Source organism: Dysidea avara, chromosome 14 (genome assembly GCF_963678975.1).
Source record: "Dysidea avara chromosome 14, odDysAvar1.4, whole genome shotgun sequence".
NCBI classification, from domain to species: domain Eukaryota; kingdom Metazoa; phylum Porifera; class Demospongiae; order Dictyoceratida; family Dysideidae; genus Dysidea; species Dysidea avara.
Genome location: NC_089285.1, coordinates 12053632 through 12079593, shown reverse-complemented (window position 1 = coordinate 12079593; position 25962 = coordinate 12053632). Strand labels below are relative to the sequence as shown.

The following is a 25962-nucleotide window of genomic DNA, read 5'->3' as shown; positions in this document are numbered from 1 at the left end:
CTAAAACTAAAAAGAACTAAGAAAGATAACTAAAACTATAACCAAGAGTTAATAATAAGAGAGGAGAGTGTCTAATGCTGTATAGACCTGTAATAGATGATTGCGCAGAAGTTAAACGGCTTCCTTTTCCGTGTAACGTATAGGCTTCTAGTATTTGTTCATTTCCTTACCGCAATTAATTTAGCCGCACCGTGATGAATCCTCGAAAATATTCGAAGACTGAACTAAAGACTGAGCTGTATGTACAGGGAACAGTGCTCCTTCAATTGAAGAATGCTCAAAGGTAGGGTAACATGGCGATGCAGTGAAAATTCGAAGCGATACTCTGCCTTTGGTTCAGTGTTTATTGGTTTCTCAGATACTCTCCCCCAGAGTTATCTTCGAGGTTAACAGCCACACTTCTTTACGCAACAGAGCGATGCTTTTCGTGGTGAACTTGAACATCGAGTTGAACGCACGCCCTTGTGTCTGGGATAGCCTTTGTGGTTAAATGCGAAAATATACTAGCCAGTCTGTATGTTACGTGGAAAAGAAGCCGTTTAACTTCTGTGCAATCATCTGTTACAGGACTATACGGCGTTAGATACTCTCCTCTCTTATTATTAACTCTTGCTATAACTAAAACCAAAAGGTTTTCTTATGCACAACTAAAACTATAACTAAAAGATTTTCATGTTTTAACTAATAAACTATAACTAAAACTAAAACTAAAACAACAAAGACAATATAACCATAATTAAATCTATAACAAATTGAATTAAGAACGATTACTAAAACTATAACTAAAACTCTTTACTAAAACAACACCATGTTGCTCAGACCACTGCATGTATAAGCTCACATCAAGACACACGGTAGTGTGTCGTGCGACCCAAGAAGCCGGCGTGCCACCCGTGAGTATATTAACAGGAAGAAATAAAATGAAATTTTCACACCTATGTAGCTCTGTGATCCCTTATCCGATTGGAACCAAATTTGCTAGAGAGGTGCTGGCCAGCTAAGGGAGTCTACACACCACTTTTAAAGAAAATCGCTCCAGCCATTTCCGAGATACGAGTGAACAAAATTTCGTTTTAATTTTTTCGCTTTTTTCTTCATTTTGCACACTTCGCAAAATCCGCCATAAAACACGAATGCGTACTCGGACCGGGCTGAAATATGGCACATTTAAAGGGCTCATTAAGGCGGATCTCTGTACCAACTTTGGTAGGAATCCGATGAACATTCACGGAGTTATGACCGATTATTTGCGTAAAATAAGGTCGAAGGCCTGTCATGCCTACAGGGTAAACCCCTTGGAGGAATGAGTTGAAACTTGATATGTAGATGGAGTAACCATCGTAGGAGTACCTTTTTGTGGTTTGAAAGGAATCGGGATAAAGACCATGGAGATATGACACAAAACCCGACCTGTGTCAAAATTACGCAATAGATTTTTATAAATAACAAAACTATTAGTTTTCGTGTCTACCAGGCAAATCGTTCAGAGCAACGAGCTGAAAATCAGTGTGTAGCTGGAATAATCATCATAGAAAGTACTTGCAGTAGTACAGAAGAATCAGATTACAAACCACTGAGTTACAATTCAAAAGATCTGGTTTACAATCAGATCTGAATTCTGTGGCTACATGGTTAGGGAGCTCACGTTTGTGTTTAAATGTTGATAAGTCTAGTTGTATGCTCATTGGTAGCCGTCAGAGGGTGGCAGGTCAGACCCTTTCTGTCTCAATTGGTGGTAGTGTGTTGTCTCGGGTGCATTCTGTTCGGTATCTTGGAGTATTAATTGACTCTGCGTTGTCTTGGAACTTGCATATTTGTAATATGTTGTCTAAAGTTAGATCAAGGCTTGCTTCAATTATTCGGTTTGGGTCTCTGCCACCTGCAGTGTTGTGTGTATTATATTCAGCATTTGTGATGCCACTTTTTGATTACTGTGATGTTATCTGGACTCCATCTACAGTGAAACAGACTTGTATGATTGAAAGGATTCATCCCAAATTTATGCATGAGCTGCCGTCATCTTTCAGTTCCAAGTTTCAATTTACATTGACTGAACATCGCCGTTTTCATACAGCTATTCAGATTTTTAAATCTTTACATCGAATTTCTCCTCCTTATTTACATGATATATTTCAGTTTTCGAAGGATGTTACTGGTCATCTTAGTCGTAATGTTAATCGTTTATTTGTTCCTAGAGTGTTTATCAACTATGGCAAGCAAACTTTTTTCTACCGAGGAACTGTTTTATGGAACAACCTTAGTCCACTGTTACTGGGGCTGCCACTTTGTCGTCATTTCGTAATTATTATCTTAATTCTTAATTCCTGTGTAATTTTGTCTATGTATCCTTAGTTGTGTATGTATGTTTGTTTTTTTGTATATTATTAGTTATTGTATGTGTCTATTGTATGTTTGTTCAGGGCTCCACTGAAAATCAGTTTTACTGAGTGGACTCCCTGCTTAAAAATTACAATTACAATTACAAGACAACTACATGTAACAAATGCGAGATCGAGATACTCTAATAGAACAGTCACCCTAATAAAGCATTTAGCTGTATTTATGCAAGTTATTCTGTAGGGAATTCAGCTATAAACAAGTCACCCTGTAGTCAGATCAGCCAGAAGAAAGTACCTAATAGAGAGTTCAGCTACAAAGAAACCATCATGTAGAGAGTTAAGCTCAAACAAATTGCCCTGTAGAGAGATCAGCTAGAAGAAGTTACCTTGTAGAGAGTTCAGTTACAAAGAAACAGTCATGCAAAGAGTTCAGCTGCAAACAAATCACCCAGTAGAAAGTTCCGCTATGAACAGATCACACTGTAGAGAGTTCAGTTAGAAACAAGTCATCTTGTAGAGAGATCAGCTAGAAGAAGTCACCTTGTAGAGAGTTCAGCTACAAAGAAACCACCATGTAAGAGAGTTCAGCTGCAAACAAATCACCTGTAGAGAGTTCAGCTAGGAACAAGTCACCCTGTACAGAGATCAGCTACAAACAAGTCACCCTGTAGAGAATTCAGCTACAAACAAATCACCCTGTAGAAAGATCAGCTAGAAGAAGTTACCTTGTAGAGAGTTCAGCTACAAACAAATCACCCTGTAGAGAGTTCAGCTAGAAACAAGTCACCCTGTAGAGAGATCAGCTAGAAACAAGTCACCCTGTAGAGAATTCAGTTAGAAGAAGTTACATTGTAGATAGTTCAGCTACAAAGAAACTACCATGTAGAGAGTTCAGCTGCAAACAAATTGCCCTGTAGAAAATTCAGCTACAAACAAACCACTCTGTAGAGAGTTCAGCTACAAACAAGTCATCCGGTAGAGAGATCAGCTAGAAGGATAACCTTGTAGACCTCCAGGTATAGTCAAATTCCAAAATCGGATGCTTTTTGACCTCACATTTTCATCCAAATATGGATGATGCTTCACTAAATCATCCATTTTGGATGATTATTACTCATCTCTCTTATAGTTACATAAGCAAACATCATCCAAAAGTGGATGATTATTGCTTGATTCTCTATATAGTGAGTGCTTATGTAAGCAAATATCATCCAAAAGTGGATGATATTTGCTTGATTCACTATATAGTGAGAGATGTATGCAAGAAGCATCCAAAATCGGATGTTTCTAACCATCCAATATTGGAATGTAAACTTAGCCTTCCAAAATCGGATGTTTCTAACCATCCAATATTGGAATGTAAACTTTGCCTTCCAAAATCGGATGTTTCTTGCCATCCAATATTGGAATGTAATTTCTGTCGTCCAAAATTGGATGTTTCTTGCCATCCAATATTGGAATGTAACTTCTGCCTTCCAAAATTGGATGTTTCTTGCCATCCAATATTGGAATGCAATTTCTGTCGTCCAAAATCGGATGTTTCTTGCCATCCTATATTGGAATGTAATTTCTGTCGTCCAAAATTGGATGTTTCTTGCCATCCTATATTGGAATGTAATTTCTGCCTTCCAAAATTGGATGTTTCTTGCCATCCAATATTGGAATGTAATTTCTGTCGTCCAAAATTGGATGTTTCTTGCAATCCAATATTGGAATGTAACTTCCGCCTTCCAAAATCGCATGGTTTTTGCCATCCAATATTGAAATATAAGTTTTGCTTTCCAAAAATGGATGTTTCTTACTATCCATTATTGGAATGTAAGTTTTGCTTTCCAAAATTAGATGGTTCTTGCCATCCAATATAGACTATTTCCGAAATGACGTCTTGCAAACTCTATTTAGGGGACTCTTACGTTTTCGAGTACAGCTTCCCACGAAGAATACTTCTAAGGACCTATCATGCGACTTCTAGAGATAATTTCGAAATGAAATCACCAGGTATTGTTAAAGAAATGCTAATTTACCTCTACTCGGAAAAACAGGCGAAAAATTTAAACCCGAGTAAAAAAAATTGTGTTATTGCCTTATAGCTGTACCTGTTAGTTTTAGCTCGATATCTTCTTCCTGTAGTACACTAACAAGTCGACCTCCATTTACGGCCCATAGAAACAGTACTCAAAAACATTGGAGTCCCCCAAATAGAGGTTATTGAAACCTCAATTATTTTAAGTGAGATTGGTAGCATACAGCTGCAGATGATCAGTTTCTGTGGAATTTTTAGTATGTGTAGGGATCACAATAATAAAAGCACTGAAACAAGAAGATAGCAACACAGTGCCACTGAGTGCATTCTACTTCAAAATGGCCCAAAAAGCATCCTATGAGTTTCTCCAACTTTTTGGATTAGAAATTTTTCACCATGAGTAGGGATCACAATAATGAAACAAGAAGATACTGGTAGTAGCACAATGCCACTGAGTGCATACATTTTAGTTCCCATTATAGCCACACACACATGTACACAAAATATGGGCGGAATCGTGCTTAACTTTAGTCATACAATGCTGCTGAATCTATTTATTTTAATGCTTTACAGCACTTAACAAGTGCTGAAGGTCTGTAAGACACCTGGCTCCACAGCCTGGTTAAAGATGTTTTGAAAAAGTACAGAAAGGTGAAAAAGTCCATGATTAGGCCTAGACAGGCAATCAAGATGTCTTTCTCCCTGCTAATTTCATGTATTTACATTCAGAAGAGTGACTTACTATCTTTTAGAACTACATAATGGAATGACGCAATGAGTTTGCAAGTCTGTTTTTGATGCGTATTTTTGGCAAGAATCATGAACCTTGACAATCACTGCCATGAACCTACCGCACTTAATAAACCTACATGAAAAAAGACAATTTTGTGTTTCATATCAAGCTGTTTCTTGCATTAACAAACAATAGAAAGCAACGAAAACAGCAAAATTACTATCCATGACCCTACCACACTTAATGATATTGCTTCTTATTCTACTAGTAGAATATAAACACTTGAGAAATGGTTTTGTGGTGACAAAAACTAAAACGCTCCTCTAAGGAAGGTGTCGATACAGAAAATTAGTGCATGAATATGGTTTCCTTGCTTGAAGAAGACAACCATGTGATTGAAGAGGAGAAGAGAAGCAAAGTGCAGAAGGTGGATATTCTTTGTAACCAGAAAAGGCACATGCCACCGGTGAGCTAACTGTTGTGAAATAAAATGGTGACCATAAGCTGCTTTGTTTTGGTCTCTAGCCTTGCGACTGGTGAGGCAGACCAAATTTAAGAATTAGCAACTTCTTAAATTTAAATATTCCACCGAATACAATTGTTGTCTTGCGTTTAATGCTAATTTTTGCTGTGCATAATATTTCTAGGTGATTTTTGATGGCGATGACTTTTTTTAGCTATTATAGGGGTAAAAATTACTTAAACAGTACTACCACAAACCTAGTGAAAAAGTCCATTCTTTTTCAATCACAACATACAATACATGTTATACAATGCATGTAAATGATCATACTGTGCGATTTTTCAGACCATAATTTCTGACCTACGTATATGTACACATGACTTTCCTGTCTATATTTGCTGTTTTCTATTATTTGTTAATGCAAGAAACAGCTTGATATGAAACACGAAGTTGTCTTCTTTCATGTAGGAAACGTGTGATTTTATTCGTTGGAGTCCAGCATTTGCTTGTTCATTTACTTGAGAATTTATTGCAGTCATATCAAAGGTTGAATAATTCTTAAGATTGTATCCACTAGAGCAACCTACATGGCCTTTCCAGTGAAACCTGTCTATCAAAAACTTAGTGGATTTAAAATGATCTGGCTCTCTGTTCAAGATGTATTGATGCAACTTACATGCATTGTCATAAATTATCACCTTTGGAGGTTGCAAGAATCTTGTAAAAAAAATTTGAAATGGAGTTCTTGGGCTCTCATGGTTTCTCATCACTTCAAATCCATAACAGATTCCATGAGGACAGTATAGCGTGAATATACCTGGCGTCAAAGTAGGGTGGTGAGTAGCATATTTTCGGCATGAGTCTTTTTCTTGACTCAACAGTTTAAGATCTGATGCGTATTTTCCTACTCCACGAACTAGAGGATGGTTAGGAAAAAATGAAAGCCGACTTCCAATGTCAGGCTCAGAAAAGTGTGCATCCCTTTTGCCAAATGGGGCAGAAATATATGAAATTAGAAGCTGCATAAAATCAAGAAATTGTTTTGGTAGAGGGTAAGAGCAGTTAAGCAAAACATTTGCTAAAACTGGAGCATGTTCTTGAATAGCTTTTAAATCTGACATCTGAGAAGGGTGCCTAAGATTCAGACCAGCACACACTTTTTTAATGGCTTCTAATGCTTGAGAATTCCCTGCTACTTGAAAAGTTCCGCAGACTGGAGAGCAGCGAGACAGCTCGTTGAAAAACTCCATGTATTCAGAAGGGGATATCTTGGGATTTTTGTCGGCAGATAAATAATCTAACAATTCTGCAAGCTCGTTACATTGTTCCTTTTTACATAACTTTTTAAACTGGGAAAACTCAGCCAGGTTCAATCCAGAATTACTGCTCAAGCATCGTCTTTGTTTGGAGTAACCTGAATATTTTAGGAGCAGTTCCCTAGATTTTAAAGACTTGAGTAGTACACGATCAGTATGTTCGCTTCCTTTGATAATGGCTCCTTCTTCTGGAACTGTTTCAGAAAAGGCAGCACTTGCTAAATCTTTTCGGAATCCAATCAGAGTGCCATCACATATAATGGTTTGTGGTGCTAATCCGCATAGGTGACAATTGAATGATTCATTCCAGTTAATGTCCAATAACCTTGCAAATGCATTCCAGGCTTGCCTCAAGAGATTAACATGAACTGGTTTGGATTCACTTTGAATGTAAAATGACTTACAGCTTGAGCGATAGAATGCTATTAAGGGATTTCTTCCTTCCAGCATTAAATGGAGATATAGTAGCAAAAATCCATAATAAAACATATGCTTTCCATCCAGGTTAAAGATCAGGTCTCCTTGTCCATCATACTCAAGTCTGCATTTACATTTTCCTGTTGTTGGCCGATAGTAGGCTGTCCTTTCTAAATCATCTATTGTCACAGCTTCCTTGTATATTGTAACACCTTTTCTGGAAATCCAGTTACGTGAAACAGGATCATCCATGTTGAAAGAATTTCCATGAGCACATGTTGAGGAATCACTTTCTGAAGGAATTAATTGTAGTGGAAATTCACATTTACCCATTTCATGTTTGTCATGCAGGCGCCTAAGGTGTCTAGGTAATGGATAGGGAATTGGCTTGTATGAAATTGAGGTGTAGCTAGATTCTTCAGAGAAATTCTCTATCAAGTCTAGGTGAACATTATTACTACTGCACCATTCTTGAGTTTGGGTAACATGGTGGCAATCATATTCACAAGTTAAGCAGTACAATTTCTTACTTCTTTTGTGGCCTACTAGCCCATAAGCATTGCCGTCAAATACTGATATTAGGAGAGGAGTAAAACTAATTATGTCTACCACAGGTTCATCATTATCAGTATCATCACTGTCCGAAGAATGATCTAAAACATCAAAGAGATTTTCAATAGACTGGCTGTGAATACAGTATTCAGATGCTTCCATTTTAATGATCATTTCAAATTCTTCTTCCTTTAATATTGTAGGCAAGGAACAAATCCTAAAGTTCTGTTGTTTGGAAGCTGGACATGAACACAGTAATACTGCAAATGCAGCTGTAGAATCGGTCCTCCTTACTACCTTTCTTTGAACCAAGCAATAACCCTCTTTTAGAATCCCTTTATCATCACAATCGGCTATCACAAATCCATCATTGCATTTGAGAGAAAAATATCGCCCTGAGAGTTTCAAATTTCTAATGTAAGCTGTCTTCTTTGGGAAATCACCTAACTGTGGATTTGCATGGCAGTATTGTGACTATTTCACTTCAAATTACCTGCTTGTGATGATAGACTTCTTGCTCTAGAGTTGCTTTTTGCTGAATTCCTTTCTGTGTAAAACATGCAGTAACTACACATAAAACCATTATTTGTAGTATATACCTTCTTGCAGACCAAATTCTTCTTTGCTGCATACTGCTTTGGCTGTACTCCTTTCCTAGCTGCCATGATATTAAAATTTCACCCAAAAGTGAAGAGTGAAATTTTATTCTATGACCTTTAGGCATAAAGGAAAAGTCTGTGCTGATGTAGCAGACTTATGGTTGTAATTATTTACACTGTGATACTTAGCAGGTGAGTAATGTCTTAGAGGTGTCAATAGTGTTGATGTGTTTGAAGTAGACCTATGCTGTTTAGTATTTAACCATGAAGTCAGATTCTAGGCTAGCAGTTGGAGTTAGTGAGTGAAGTGATGGCAGCAAATAGGAAGATAAACAATGATGCAAGGGATGTGAAGAGAAAGCTTGATGTGATATCAAAGAAGTGTCAAGAGCTTGGCCAGCTTGGAGTTGCAATTGGATTTGCCTACTCTTCAATGAAAACTAACAGCCTCAATGTCTTTGGAGACAAAAGGATTACCAGGGTAATTGAAGCTCACAAAGAAGAGATCTTATTAAGCAGTGATTGGATGGAAGAAGAAATAGAAATCACCAATCCCTCCATACTTCTTGCACCTTTGCCAGATAAACTATGTTACCTCAACGGGTTGACAATGAAATCAATTATTAGAGGAATATTGAAGGATACTGGCATAACTTGGAGTTCTCCTAAGCCTACATGGTGGCCTGATGACATTCCATTTCAAAGTGTTACTAATCCACCTCCAGATTATGAAGGTAAGCTCTATGTATGTTATAAAAGCCTTAACTAATCGACTCATTTTAGGGAATTGGAGCACTGCTCTGAAAATCATTATCACAAAGTGTTATGCACATTATGGCTTGGATGTCGAAACATATATTCAACAGGAGCCAGAAGATCCTAAAGATAGAAATATTCCTCCTGTTGATATTGACCGGGCACCCACAACACAAGTGGAGGATGCTAGCACTAAAGCACCCATTAGAAAAAAAAGGAAGGGATACGACCCGCTTGATGGTGAAGAAAGCACTCCCATTGCACTTAGGAAAGGACGCAGGAATCATTAGCTATATACACTGATAGGTGTTATTAACAACTCATTTTTAAAAGTAATCTTTTCTTTGACAATTGTATAGTGTACTCTTAAAACTGTTGTTCTCTTAGTAGCATGTAGTCTTAGTATTAAATTGACTGATTGTTTGAGTGATGGTTGGTAGTTATGCAAAATACGTAAGCTAACTATGTGACCAGACTATACATCAGACAAAGGAGCGCATGCACAGTAATATAGAAATTGTAACTTGATGGCAGTCAAATCCTTAAAATAATTTTGTGTTGTCTAAATACATCAAACAGTACGATAGTACTGTTTAAGTAGGTTTCCATATGAAATCGACGGCGCCCGCCAAATTGTTGCCTCTAAAAAGCAACCCAGAAATATTGCACGCAGCCAAAATCACCTTTACGGAATAGTTATAGTCCATCTAACAATGATCAAACCGTTTAAAAAAAGAAAACGTTTACAGTAAGCCAAATATCGAATTTTAAAAATCGCCAAAATCCGGATTTTTCGTCTGCCTGCCAGCCTGCCTGCCTGCCTGCCAGCCTGCCAGCCTGACCACATTCGCAAGGCTAGAGGCCAAACGAAGCAGCGCACCACCACTATCTTTTGCCACAATATTAAACTCACTGGTGGCATGTGCCTTTTCGGGTTCCGACGAGTGTATGCCATCTGCGCTTTGCCTTTCCTTTTATCTTCAATTACGGATCGTCTTTCTTCTTCAGTCAAGGAAACCATGCGAATGTGTTAATTACTTCAAATCGACACTTTCCATATAGAGCAGCCGTATTGGACACCAGAATACATTTTAACAGCTTACTAAGAAGAATAGATGCTTAGAATTAGCTAAACGAGCAAGTGAAATAATAACACGCTGCCACGCCCATATCAATTAGCTAATGCACGCGCTCGTTTCCAACGATCGGGTATACTGACTACGCCCATTACCAATTGTCTAGCTGTATTCGACTACAGAAAACAAGCGTACATGCCTCCAATTGAGAGATTGAGATACTCGTGTGAAATCGGCAGCAAGATCGAGATACTCTAATAGAGCAGTCAGAGCCAAAGGTACTAAAATACCATCATCTATATGCTATATCAAAAAAAGTTAAGAAACTAGTGATTAAAAAATTATTAATTCTAAAAATGGAAGTAGGTTCCAGCGATAAAAAAAACTATGGAAACAAGTGATATGCATGGTGCCAGGTATTACAACATATAGCTATGTGAGAAAATCCCTACTTTGACATTAATTGACCAGATGGTGGTAAGATGTCAAAGTACGGATTTTCTCACATAGCTATATGTTGTAATACCTGGCACCATGCATATCACTTGTTTCCATAGTTTTTTTATCGCTGGAACCTACTTCCATTTTTAGAATTAATAATTTTTTAATCACTAGTTCTTCTAAAGAAGGTGTTAACATGGAGGATCAACACCTTATTGAAGTCAAAATGGTTTCCTCCTAAATGATAAAAAGGAAAGGCACAGTACAGAAGATGGATGGATATTCAAAAGGCACATGCAACCAGGGAATTTATTATTCTGACATGAAGTGCATGGTGGCCATACACTGCTTCATTTGGTCTCTAACTTTGCAATTTATCATAGTTAGGTTATAAAGGCAGAGCAAATTTATGACTTAGTCTGACAAAACCTGGATATAGCCCATGACAGCAAGTTTGATTTTTTTGTTTCAAATGCACATCAATTCACTATCAGATTTTAATGTAAGAAACAACAAATATGTTTTTTCTGGCTGCATTTATCAAGTTCAATGGTGAACACACACATACGATCTGGGGTTTTCATGGAGCCCTGGCCAATCAGGAGATGGCTGTAAGTAGTACAGCTCTGCAGTGGTGGGTAAAAGCCTGTGGTGTTAATTTGCCAGCTTTTAGCAATTGTTATACTGTCGTTCATTGAAATGCATGCATAGCTTGAAACAAGCAGTAACTGCTGTTTTACTTTGTGATAATTGATAGTGTGATAGATTGGGTGTGCGTCTATATATTATACGTCAGGCACCATTCATTCTTTTAATACACAGGTGCACCAATCGTAATTATGTTATAATAAAGTGCAATAAAATATGGATCATAGAAGTTAAAAGAAGGAACAAGGGAGGTTTCCTATTATACCTGCAGATAATCCCTAATTCACCTGCAGCTATAGGAAACCTCCCTTGTTTCCTTACTTTTAAATTCTACAATCCCTAACTGAACTTGAAATTCCATTGCACCTGTTGGTTTAATAGGCAAAACCGTCAGCAAAAAGGTACATAAAGAAGGACAAAGTGAGTCCATGATGCACTCATTGCATGATGCATCTCTGGAAGAAGCAACATTGAATAGTGAAGAAATCAAACCTGTAGTTGAGCTACACCCTGTACTGTATGCTAGGCTGAAAGCAGTCAGTCAGTTAGCGGAAATTCTGTTAAACACAACTTCTTATACAGTAATAAATCATAGAAACTTATTGGAAGGGTTTAGAGAATGGGTCTGAAAATATTTTTGAGCTTGGGTGTGTCTACCCAATGCTGCCAAGCTGTTGTTGCTGCCTGCTTGCCTTGCAGCTGTGGCCAGGAGGCAGGCAAGAATGCAGGCAGACTAAAAATTTGAGTTTTGGCAAAGGTTTTAAATTCAATATTTGGCCTCGTATAAGGATTTTTGTGCTTAACAATTGATTGCATTGCGGCTATTCCGTAAAAGTGATTTTTCTCCAGTGTAGTTGCCTTTGACAGCAGTATTCTTGTGGGCATGTGTCAGTTCGGTGGAATCCCACTAAATCGCACTATACCTGACTGTTTGACAGTTGACCTCTTGTATACTTTGTCGCCTTTTATTTTCGCCATCTGTTCTCATACGAAATCATTCATAACTTCTTAAAATTGCATCAAGTAATTTTAATGTTTTACGATACACAATTTAAAATCAAAGAAACTTTTAATGTGAATGGCAACAAATGTATTCCAATATTGGATGGCAAGAAACATCCGAAAATGGATGGCAAGAAATGTATTCCAATATTTGATGGCAAGAAACATCCAAATTTGGATGGCAACAAATGTATTCCAATATTGGATGGCAAGAAACATCCAAATTTGGATGGCAAGGAATGTATTCCATTATTGGATGGCAAGAAACATCCAAATTTGGATGGCAAGGAATGTATTCCAATATTGGATGGCAAGAAACATCCAAATTTGGATGGCAACAAATGTATTCCAATATTGGATGGCAAGAAACATCCAAATTTGGATGGCAAGGAATGTATTCCATTATTGGATGGCAAGAAACATCCAAATTTGGATGGCAAGGAATGTATTCCAATATTGGATGGCAAGAAACATCCAAATTTGGATGGCAACAAATGTATTCCAATATTGGATGGCAAGAAACATCCAAATTCGGATGACCAGAAATGTATTCCAATATTGGATGGCAAGAAACATCCAAATTTGGATGACCAGAAATGTATTCCAATATTGGATGGCTAGAAACATCCAAATTTGGATGGCGACAAATGTATTCCATTATTGGATGGCAAGAAACATCCAAATTTGGATAGCGACAAATGTATTCCAATATTGGATGGCAAGAAACATCCAAATTTGGATGATTGTTGCATAAATCTCTCACTATATAGAGATATGAGCAATAATCATCCACTTTTGGATGATTTTGTTCCTTTGCAATAATCATCCAATTGTGGATGAAAATGTGAGGTCAATAAACATCCAAAAATGGAAACGAACCATACCTTGAGGTCTTTTTTCACCATAGCCTTTCTGAGGGCCGCACTCTTTTTTTACAGCTTGGCTGTTTTGAATTAGATTTCACTTCTTTTTGTTTTTGTATACCCCAAAGCCGGCCTATAGCCGCCTTTAGGGCTTTTTTTAACCTATCATTTTTTCTTTACCACAGGAAGAAGAAAAGATGAAGCAGGGTGATTTCTTTGTAGCTGACCTCTCTACAAGGGAGGTATGGTTCGGCTTTGGGGTATAGTGGTATACAAAAACAAAAAGAAGTGAAATCTAATTCAAAACAGCCAAGCTGTAAAAAAAGAGTGCGGCCCTCAGAAAGGCTATGGTGAAAAAAGATGTGAAATCCAAGGTGGTGGCCAAGAAATGGCTGTGATGGTAGGTTAAAGGTAAAAATTTTAATAATGACAATTCAGGTGAATTTTGTGCCAAGACCAAGCATCACCAAATTCACCTGAATTGTCGTTATTAAAATATTTACATAAAACACAAATGCGTACTCGGATAGGGCTGAAATTTGGCACACTTGAAGGGCTCATTAAGGCGGATTTCAGTACCAAGTTTGGTAGGAATCCGATGATCATACACGGAGTTATGACCAATTATGTGCGTAAAATAAGGTCGAAGGTCTGTCATGCCTACAGGGTAAACCCCTTGGAGGAATGAGTTGAAACTTGATATGTAGATGGAGTAACCATTGTAGGAGTGCCTTTTTGTGGTTTGAAAGGAATTGAGATAAAGACCATGGAGATATGACACAAAACGCAACCTGTGTCAAAATTACGCGATCGATTTTTATGAATAAAAAACAATTAGTTTTCACATCTACCAGGCGAGCAATGAGCTGAAAATCAGTATGTAGCTGGAATAATCATCATAGAAATCCTTGCAGTAGTACAGAAGAATTGGATTACAAACCACTGAGTTATGATTCGAAAGGCAACTACGTGTAGCAAATGCTAAAACGAGATACTCTAATAGAACAGTCACCCTAATAGAGCATTCAGCTATGTTTATAACTTATTCCATTATAGAATTGTAAGATATTCTGTACGGAATTCAGCTACAAACAGTTACTCTGATAGACAATTCAGCTACATGCAAGTTACCCTGTAGAGAGTTCATCTAGAAACAAGTCACCCTGTATCAGCTAGAAGAAGTCACCTTGTAGAGAGTTCAGCTACAAAGAAACCATCATGTAGAGAGTTCAGCTACAAACAAATCACCCTGTAGAGAGATCAGCTAGAAGAAGTCACCTTGTAGACAGTTCAGCTATAAAGAAACAACCATGTAGAGAATTCAGCTGCAAACAAATCCCCTGTAGAGAGTTCAGCTAGAAACAAGTCACCCTGTAGAGAGATCAGCTAGAAACAAGTCACCCTGTAGAGAGTTCAGCTAGAAGAAGTCACATTGTTGAGAGTTCAGCTACAAAGAAACTACCATGTAGAGAGTTCAGCTGCAAACAAATCACCCTGTAGAGAACTCAGCTACAAACAAATCGCCCTGTAAAAAGATTAGCTAGAAGAAGTTACCTTGTAGGGAGTTCAGCTACGAACAGATCACCCTGTAGAGAGTTCAGCTACAAACAAATCACCCTGTAGACAGTTCAGCTAGAAGAAGTCATCTTGTAGAGAGTTTAGCTGACCCTGTAGAGAATTCAGCTACAAACAAATCACCCTGTAGAAAGATCAGCTAGAAGAAGTTGCCTTGTAGAGAGTTCAACTACAAAGAAACCAACATGTAGAGAGTTCAGTTGCAAACAAATCACCTGTAGAGAGTTCAGCTAGAAACAAGTCACCCTGTAGAGAGATTAGCTAGAAACAAGTCACCCTGTAGAGAGTTCAGCTAGAAGAAGTCACATTGTAGAGAGTTCAACTACAAAGAAACTACCATGTAGAGAGTTCAGCTGCAAACAAACACCCTGTAGAGAACTCAGCTACAAACAAATCGCCCTGTAGAAAGATCAGCTAGAAGAAGTTACCTTGTAGGGATTTCAGCTACAAACAAATCACCCTGTAGAGAGTTCAGCTACAAAGAAAGCACCATGTAGAGAGTTCAGCTGCAAACAAATCATCCTGTAGAGAGTTCAGCTAGAAGAAGTCACCTTTTAGAGAGTTCAGCTACAAAGCAACCACCATGTAGAGAGTTCAGCTGCAAAAAAATCAATCACTCTGTAGAGAGTTCAGCTAGAAGAAGTCACCTTGTAGAGAGTTCAGCTGCAAATAAATCACCCTGTAGAGAGTTCAGCTGCAAACAAATCGCCTGTATAGAGTTCAGCTAGAAACAAGTCACCCTGTAGAGAGATCAGCTAGAAACAAGTCACCCTGTAGAGAATTCAGCTAGAAGAAGTCACATTGTAGAGAGTTTAGCTACAATGAAACTCCCATGTAGACAGTTCAGCTGCAAACAAATCACCCTGTAGAGAACTCAGCTACAAACAGATATGTCCTGTAAAAAGATCAGCTAGAAGAAGTTACCTTGTAGAGAGTTCAGCTACAAAGAAACCACCATGTAGAGAGTTCAGCTGCAAACAAATCACCCAGTAGAAAGTTCAGCTATGAACAGATCACCCTGTTGAGAGTTCAGTTAGAAACAAGTCATCCTGTAGAGAGATCAGCTAGAAGTATCACCTTGTAGAGAGTTCAGCTACAAACAAATCACCTGTAGAGAGTTCAGCTACAAACAAATCACCCTGTAGAGAGATCAGCTAGAAGAAGTCACCTTGTAGAGAGTTCAGCTATAAAGAAACCTCCATGTAGAGAGTTCAGCTGCAAACAAATCCCCTGTAGAGAGTTCAGCTAGAAACAAGTCACCTTGTAGAGAGATCAGCTAGAAACAAGTCACCCTGTAGAAAGTTCAGCTAGAAGAAGTCACATTGTAGAGAGTTCAGCTACAAAGAAACTACCATGTAGAGAGTTCAGCTGCAAACAAATCAGCCTGTAGAGAACTCAGCTACAAACAAATCTCCCTGTAGAAAGATCTGCTAGAAGAAGTTACCTTGTAGGGATTTCAGCTACAAACAAATCACCCTGTAGAGAGTTCAGCTACAAAGAAATCATCATGTAGAGAGTTCAGCTGCAAACAAATCATCCTGTAGAGAGTTCAGCTAGAAACAAGTCACCCTGTAGAGAGATCAGCTAGAAACAAGTCACCCTGTAGAGAGTTCAGCTAGAAGAAGTCACATTGTAGAGAGTTCAGCTACAAAGAAACTACCATGTAGAGAGTTCAGCTGCAAACAAACACCCTGTAGAGAACTCAGCTACAAACAAATCTCCCTGTAGAAAGATCAGCTAGAAGAAGTTACCTTGTAGGGATTTCAGCTACAAACAAGTCACCCTGTAGAGAATTCAGCTAGAAGAAGTCACATTGTAGAGAATTTAGCTACAATGAAACTCCCATGTAGAGAGTTCAGCTGCAAACAAACACCCTGTAGAGAACTCAGCTACAAACAAATCTCCCTGTAGAAAGATCAGCTAGAAGAAGTTACCTTGTAGGGATTTCAGCTACAAAAAAATCACCCTGTAGAGAGTTCAGCTATGAAAAAATCACCCTGTAGAGAGTTCAGCTAGAAGAAGTCACCTTTTAGAGAGTTCAGCTACAAAGCAACCACCATGTAGAGAATTCAGCTGCAAACAAATCACCCTGTAGAGAATTCAACTACAAACAGATAACCATGCAGAGAGTTCAGCTAGAGTCAAGTCACCCTGTAGAGAGAATCTTGTAAAGAGTTCATCTACGTACAAGCAGATCACCCTGTAGAGAGTTCAGCTACATTTCAAGTCACCCAGTAGAGGGATCAGCTGCAAATTATCCTGTGGGGATTAATTGACATGTAATAAATATATGCAAGAGTTCATAATATAAAAAAGAGGAGAGTGTCCTACTTCAGTATAGCCTGTATAAATGCGTATCTCAAAGTAATACAGTAAAACTTTGATTACTTTAGGATATCATGTCAACACATAAAGTGTTAAGGAGTGCTGACACTGTCATCAGTAGGCTGCTTATTGAAGCTATAACTACAACAGTCATCGAAACTTAATGCTGAGTACATGCCTGACCAACTAGCACATTGAAAGTGACTATAGGTATTACATCATAACTTTGAGATTCGCGTTTGTACAGGCTATACTGCAGTAGGACACTCTCCTCTCTTTTTATAATTATTATGAACTCTTGATATATGCATTATATATATAATTTGTACATTTACTGATAAAATCAGAATGAGTTAAAGTATTTATAAAATCTGCTTCATCTTTTTTTGTTTCCTGTGGTAAAGAAAAATACATAGGTTTAAAAGCCCCAAAGCTGGCCATAGGCCGGCTTTGGAGTATACAAATACAAAAAGAAGTGAAATTTAATCAAAAACAGCCAAGCTGTAAAAAAAGGAGTGCGGCCCTTGAAAAGGCTATGGTGAAAAAAGATGTGAAATCCAAGATGGCGGCCAGAAATGGCTGTGATGGTAGGTTAATGGTAAAAATTTTAATAACGACAATTCAGGTGAATTTTGTGCCAATTTACCAAGCGGCACCAAATTCACCTGAATTGTCGTTATTAAAATTTTTACCATTAACCTACCATCACAGCCATTTCTTGGCCGCCACCTTGGATTTCACATCTTTTTTCACCATAGCCTTTTCAAGGGCCGCACTCCTTTTTTTACAGCTTGGCTGTTTTTGATTAGATACGTTCTACAGGTGGAACGAAGCACCGAATGAAACTGTATTGCTATATGTAACATTCAAACATCAATATCTGCTATAGTTTGTGACTTGATGGTGGTTTAGTTAACTATAACTAAAACTAAAGTACTTTTAGTAAGACAAATGTGTATTAGTTAACTAAAACTAAAATTATAACTAAAAGCAAATCCGTGTTATAACTGAAACTAAATTGTTTTGCCTCGAATTATGGCCCGGACGTTTATTTTTTTAAAGCACCAATCGCTTGTCCAAAAGTAGCACTAAATCTGAGGTTAATAGCTATAAAAGGTTTCTGTTGACACTACAAAGGTTTCAGTTTATATTAAATGATGTCTATTAAAGCTATGAATACTACACACTGGCATTCATGGTGATCACATTGTTATCAACCCCAGCGACTAAACGAGACCAGGCATTTATACGGGACCGGCAATAATTCGAGGCAATACGGTACAACAGAATAATTTACCAAAACTAAGTCTAAAGCTAAAAGAATTAGAAAAGATCACTAAAACTATAACTAAAACTAAACGTTTTTTATGTACAACTAAAACTATAACTAAAACAATTTTATGAATTTTACTAAAACTATAACTATAACTAAAAGATTTTCATATTTTTAACTAAAACTAAAATAACGCAGAGAAAATAACCATAACTAAATCAATAACTAAAAGGAATTAGGAAAGCTAAAACTATTATTATTGACGAAACTGACTATGAGTATAAACTAAAAGTCCTTACTAAAATAACACTACATTATTCACTGTTGTAGAGTTCTTTTCCTGATAGACTACATGAAGGCATGTTGGCTGGATTCAAGTGACCAGGATGGTGACACCACTTATCTCCTGAAATAACTTGAGAGCTGACATACTACTTCTAAGGTTTATGATTTACAACGGTTGAGTCAGTCCAAAGAAGGGTTTCTAAAAACTGCCTATGATCTCCGGAGAATTATGCACCATCACAACAAGTTGATTCAATACTACAGCTGCAACCAATTTTAAATTGGGATAGTTTGACTCTTGGCTGGAGACACACATGTCTTTGCAGCAACAATTCTTACGGTAAGACTTCATCAGCATAAATATTTTTCAGGTACAATACCGCCCCTTATGCTAGACATGAAGCATCACTGAAGCCATGTAATTAGAATTTGAGTGTGGTTCTCAACAAATGGAACTCCATATCAGCGGAGTTCAGTTCACTAAGGTTCCATGATGCTACTATTTCTTTAATCCACCCCACCCTGAAGAAATTCATCCCAATCAATTTTATCAGTGCAGAGATCTTGAAATAGGATATTCAATCTTACCACTAACAAACCCTAGTGGGTGAAATATTTTGGCTGCAACCTTGAGTACTGACCTCTTACTAACAGGCAGATTTCTACTATATTCTTATCAACTAAGACATAAACTCATCAGAGTGACTATCCCAGGTGATATCCAGTAATTTAGAGCATTTTGTGCTGCTAGCAAAACTCAACAACCCTGAAATTGATTTTGCAAAGAACTCCTCTTCCTCAGTTATGGAATTCATCACAGATTCAACATCACTGCACATTACTGACTCACCTTCTAGTATAATCTCAAGAAGAGTTTCACAGTTTGAGTTACAAGACCTACCTGCTTCGTTATATATGTTTCGAGTTTTGATACATTTTCAAATGCTTGTTCAATGTCATTTGTTTCAGTAATAAGGTCATACACATAATATAAGCACCTCTCAAGTTATTCAACTAGCTAGGGATGTTGACTTGATGTTGACTTGGGTGGCAGTCCCCAAAATTGTCAGAGAAGGACATAATCCAAAGGTAAAACACAGACGGAGGACTTTGCTATCTAGTCTACAGGGATCTTTGAGCCACAAGAGTCAGACAATTTCACAATTTAAGTTGTTGATGGAAACACTTTCTTGCTATCTACCGTGAGAGCAAAGGAATACCAGTATATCGAAATCTGATAATACATTGAGTAACTTATGTATAAAATTTGGCACAGTTTGAAGACAATCATTTAAAAAAATCTCTCATTCATTTAATTTGACTAATCCATTGTATACAATTTGTAGCTTAGTGGTTGATTGCTCCTGAAGGACAATTGCATAGTGAAGCAATGTTGTCATCATATTGGTGTGATTCTTTTAATAATGCCCTTGGAAATCTGGTCTTGAATGATATGGTCTTACCCTCTTAGAGCTCAGGATCTTTCAACAATTGACAGTGAAGTGATCTTTGTTGAGTAAGACTTAAAACAAAATGTTCTGAAACACTTGAATGGCTTCAGTGAAGATGATGTCACTGAGAAACTTGTCATCAACTTGAGAAGTTATACTTGTTTTATCAACAATGCTGATTGTTGCAAGCTCCTAGAGTTGTTATACAGTTGATAATTTTTGAGGAGTCTTTCCTGCTTGGATAAAGTGGTAGAACCCGGTCTGCATGCTGTCATCACATTGTATGTTACTGTGCCATACTTTATGAGGAAAGTGCATTGATGGCTATTACTCTCAGGTTTGCTCAAGGTGCTGTGTGTGGATTAATTTTCATGGGGACCAGCTTTTACCACAAAAATTTATACAGCACAAAATTTTCTATGTGTACAGTACCAGCTTCTTAAATAGGTTAAAAACCTGGTAGCAGAAAAGGTATCAAGAACTGCAAATCTCACTTTCGATCATTGATTTGCTATGCTCTACCAAGCATTTTACAGATTAATAGCCTGCAGTGGCAAAGTCACCCAAGCCAACACAAGTTTGACCACTCCATTCCTTTTATAAACATGCCTAATGCAAGGGAGGTACTATTTAATGTTGTAGTTACGTTTGTCAGGACGAATGGAGAAGTCCAGTAGTATCACAGAAAATTCTATTTTAGCATCCATTTGTTTTCTGGAGTTCTTAAGCATGTTTCATCTTCAATTAAACTGTAGATGGACTTTACAAAATACCTAGATGGGTAAGCTTCTTTGTAGATGGTTATTTTGGGTTATTTGCATTCCACTGTAATACTGTATATTCCAAAAGAATTGAACACCAGTGACGTAGCTACCATTGAGGCAACTGAGGCAGCTGCCTCGGTAAAAATGCTCAACAACAGGCTGAGCAGGCCTGAGTTTTGGCACCCCAAATTTTCTACTCAAACGTTACTAGACAGCATTACTGTACCCCAGTAGCTGTAAAGTGGTCCATCACCATGCAAGGCACCATGTCACCGCAGGCTCCAGCCCTGATTAGTACCACAGCCATAGATTCTATTTTGTGTGGCTTGAATTTGTGAAAGATCGAGATACTCTAATAGAGCAGTCATTGTATTATACTCTAATAGAGCATTCAATACAGATTATAGCCACTGTTCTCATTACACTGCTCGATCAATGTTAATTGTCTTTACATTAGTTCAATAAGTCAACTGCATGGCATTACATTGAGCTAATTGATCATGAATATCATACATTAGCAGTTACAATAAAAAAATAGCCTGCTCCACATGCTATTTCAAAGCATATATTTTCAAAATTTCCAAGGAGGGAGCATTCCCCCTAGCTTGACATACTTAGCACATGCAATTGAGCATCACGTGAAAAAGATTATTATCTCTGACTTAAACATCACATCAGATCAATAAACAGTAGTGTGCATGACTATGACCTCCATTGCAGTCCATGGATGGCCTGACCACTCAAAATATCTTCGGAGTAAGTTGTGTTGTACTTGCATGCAATTAAACTAGTCTAATAATTGAAGCATGGTATACTGTAGCATTAACTATGCTGGAGCATTACTTATGACATGTAGAAAAACGCTCAGAGTCTTCTGAAACAGTTTCCTCCTTCCAACCAGATAGTCAACCTGCAAATGCTGTACCACTCATACTTGAAAGTATTTGTGAATCAGTTGAGCCAGAAGGAGACCCTCTCAATTTGGTCAATGTATAAACTTTGCCTCGGTAAAAATGTTTTGCTGGCTACGCCACTGAACACTATAGCCTGGAAAAATTGTTCTAACTCTACATGCCTTCAAAATCCACCTAGATCCTTGTGCTACATAAATATCTAACATAATACCAATCCTTGAAAGTACAAATCCTACAGCTCTCATGAACTATGTGCAAGAGTTGGTAGTTATCTTTTGCATGGTTACCATATCGTGCACTGCAATTTTCCTCATGCTGGGTTTCTCACCCATACTTAAGCTTTTAAATGTGATATTCATCATACAATATTTGTCTAAATTGTGATTGTAGGTTGACAAAATGCTCAGATGTATTAGACACAATCCACTGTAATGTTGTATAATTAAACACTATAGCCTAGCAAAATTGTTCAAAAAGAACACAAAAGAGTAAGCCATGATGTGTACATGCATTGTACAGTATGCCAAAAGGCACCTGTCAGGGAAAACATTATTTAGTACACTTGTCTGAAGACAGGAGTAGATAAGTAAGTAAGTAAAGTAAAGCCATTAAGGTAAAAGTAAGGTATTATTATTTTAGTTAGTGTCCTAAAAATTAAATTAGCTATAGATAAAGTAGCTGTAGGTGCATACCATAAGGAGACCTAAACCTGTTAAGTGACATCTGAGGTCAACATGATGAATAAAAGTCATGGTAATAGCACATGTGTTTATATGGTATTTGATTTCTTAAGACCATTCTTAACAAGTAGCCAGGCATTGTTGGTAAAATATTTCTTGAATATCAACATTGTCCTCAAGCTTTACATCAAACACATTCTGATATCACTTCCACCTGGTCTTCCTTGACCATAGTTGTGTGCTATTTCATTTTCTTCAAACCATTACAACTATATGCTAAAATCCCACCTAACAGTATGTAATTTAAGTATACAGTGTTGGGACAATTACTTTTTAAAAGTAACTTATTACATATGACTTTTACTTGCAACTAAAACCATTTAGTTACAGAAACATATTACCTATAAATAAAGTAACTATTGTAAATTGCTTTATTTTCACGCAAAAAAATTTCTTGATAAAAATTTTCATGTAAAAGTATTTTCGTATGACCCTTACGTGACAACTGCTCTATTAGAGTAGCTCGATCTTATGTAAAATTTTTCGTGTAAGAAATTTTTGAACAAGTTTTGCATACAAAAATCATACAGTACAATAGTACTGTATAGTAGGGACCACAAAGGAGTAGATCTGGCCCACAAAATAACTTCACCAACAAAGCAACCTCAATTTTCCCTGACGACGATGAGGCAGTATTGGATAGATAAAACTAAGCCCAAACAAGCTTTCAGATCGACCCGAAACGCTTTCAACAAGTTGCTAAAGAATATGAATAAAAATTATTTAATGGAACTTTTTACTGACTGATACCTTCAGACAAGTGTAACTTGATAATGGCTAAGAGTACGGGCTTGATTTTTTCACTGTTCGACATCGCTTTAGTCCTTGGCATACCACAGTATGTACAATGTATTATTCATGAACTTACCAGTGTCTTACTTTGTGTCCCATTCATTTTTGCTGACAGCGAAGTGTTGATTTGGCAGTAGCATGTGATGGCTTCTCTTCGTAATGAAAATTGTCCATATTTTTCATAGTGGCTATTCTGATTGCAGAGGTGCTTTTCGAACAGTTCTTGATTTGCATTGCTGTGTAACAGGTTGAACATAGCTGGCAACGAAGTGTAATAGATAATTCACTTCTCAGATGTTACAGAGACCTCAACCTGTAAAGTGCATTTGGACTGAAACCTGAGGTTAAAATGAGTGAGGTTTGCTTACTCATATGTGAGGTATCCTCTTAGTAGAAATATTCCTGTAAAAATTGCAAAATTATGCCACTTTCTTAGGCTATATTCAGAGTTATTTTCAGTTATACCTATCCATTTTTAGCCAGTAGCACACTGTTCAGTACTTTCCAAGAGGGGTGAAGTGAAATTAATTATGTGAGAGCTTAATTTTCTATGAATTGCAATGCGTGAGACAACAATCCGATGCATGTCTCATGTGTAATGCGAGAGTTGAGGTGTCTGACAATAATTGTTATAACTGGGGTACATGGCACCATTTCTTTCAGTATGCGTGGATTGAAGAGGTGCTTTTCGAACAGTTCTTGATTCTGCTGTGTCCGGGTTGAACATAGCTGACAACGAAGCATGATGGATATTTCACTTTTCGGACAATAATTGATATAGCTGGGGTACGCGGTTCTATTTCAGATGCGGTATGCATGGGTTCACCAGTCGTAATAATTATTTACAAATAAAAGTTAACAAACAAGTACACTACAAATTTTCAACTAGAGTAGGGACTATAGCACATTGAAAAACAAGTACTGAAACAAGCTGGAGTAGTGCACTATATTAAATCACAGTAATACAATAATAATGGAAACGCACAGTAGGGATATAACACTTCTTATTGTATTACTGTGATTTAATATCGTGCACTACTCCAGCTTGTTTCAGTACTTTTTATCGATGTGTTATGGTCCCTACTCTAGTTGAAAATTCCAATTTTTTTTTGTATACTTGTTATTTTACAATGAAAAAAAAAGCAAATTATGGTATAATTATTACTTTATGTCCACAGCCTTAAGTCATTTGTGGAACTACCACCTTATCATGTGACATGATTGCACATGATTACGTTGTTGGACAATGTGTAAATCTTGTTTTTTTTTTTACCACTAGTGTGGATTTAATTTATAGACATCCTTGAAGATTTCAATGGTGGTTGCTTGTGGTCACCAACAGTGAACATTCTTACTATGGTTTGTTCACATAAACAGATGAGTCCTAGGAATAGCACAGAAATATGTTTATTAAGTACTACAATTGAAAATCTTTACTCATTGAGAAGATGGATCTGACTCATCGCCTCGCTCATCCTACAGGTGCAACACAGGTGCAATGCCTATTCTACCGATGATAAGACTACTCCATGTGTTTCTAGTATGTCTTGTGTGTAACTCAAGTTGACAGTTCACTATACCAGTTAAATGTGCTATATAGCACTCAAAGTGTGGTCTCAAGGTCAATAGCACCTTTTCTTTAACTCTTACATATACCGTATAGTAAAAACATTTAGTTGTTTCTTCCACCAATTATTTTAGATGATCACATGAGCATTGAGTGACCAGGTTGAGTTAACGTTGAGTTGAGATTGAACTTGACAAGAAGTCAATCCTTCAATACTTTAAGCTGGTACCCGTCAAAGATAGATCGTTTACACTAGCTTGTTGAGTTCTGTACATTACACATAATTAATTAATTAATTAAGAAGACAGTAGTTTGATTTTACTTTTGCTAAAATATTATTTAAGAGACTAGTGTTTATTATGTTTCTTTAATTATTACATTTACAAAAGCAAAAAAAAAACTACTGTTAAAATTGAATCCCACAATTACAGGTTTTTTTAAGGCAAAATTCAACCTTACAATCACAGCTAGCTTGATTCCCTATATAAGAGTATGCAACCAACAACTGTTTGATGTATTGACACACTGCCAACAGTATAACATTAGAGAAATCTGACTATTTCTGGATATAGTGTGCACTACTGTGCAATGTCTCTAGTTAACGAGATATACATACTGATGGCAGTGCGTAAATCTCGTTAAGGCAGTGTATAACGAGATATATGCACTGCCTTAATGAGATATACGCACTGCTACCAGTGCATATATCTCGTTAACATTTTAAGTCAGTGCAATATGTGATTTGTATACCACTTTCACACCTTGCTTCAAAAGGGAAGAGAAGGTGTATAAGTGGTATAATAGCACTGCTATCAGTGCTCAGGAATGCCTGCATTACCGAGAAATGGAGGTAGTATATATACAAGTTATATCCCTCCTAGGAGTGATATAACTATTCTACCTCCTATTCTCATTATTGCATTCCAAGCCTTCTCAGAAATCATTCGATTTCTTTGATGAAACTGTGTGATCTCCTCTTCTTTAATATAGCGACACTTTACAGGATCAGTAGTGGGTTTTAGTTTTCTAAAGTGAGCCAAAGTGAGCC

The 25962-nt window shown here is 37.3% G+C and overlaps 1 protein-coding gene across 1 annotated transcript; it reads left to right on the top strand.

Moving 5' to 3' along the window:
- Positions 1 to 8268: 8268 nt before the first annotated feature.
- Positions 8269 to 9556, top strand: LOC136244808 (nuclear respiratory factor 1-like). Its single transcript, XM_066036358.1, has 2 exons — positions 8269 to 9176; positions 9226 to 9556. The coding sequence occupies exons 1-2, from the start codon at positions 8753 to 8755 to the stop codon at positions 9486 to 9488; spliced, it is 687 nt and encodes a 228-aa protein (XP_065892430.1). The 5' UTR covers positions 8269 to 8752; the 3' UTR covers positions 9489 to 9556.
- Positions 9557 to 25962: the final 16406 nt, after the last annotated feature.

Excerpts from the sequence above, each read along its gene's own strand:
- LOC136244808 (XM_066036358.1), top strand. The coding sequence starts at position 8,753 with ATGGCAGCAAATAGGAAGATAAACAATGATGCAAGGGATGTGAAGAGA. Across the intron at positions 9,177-9,225 it reads TCCACCTCCAGATTATGAAG|GGAATTGGAGCACTGCTCTG; the intron begins GTAAGCTCTATG and ends GACTCATTTTAG.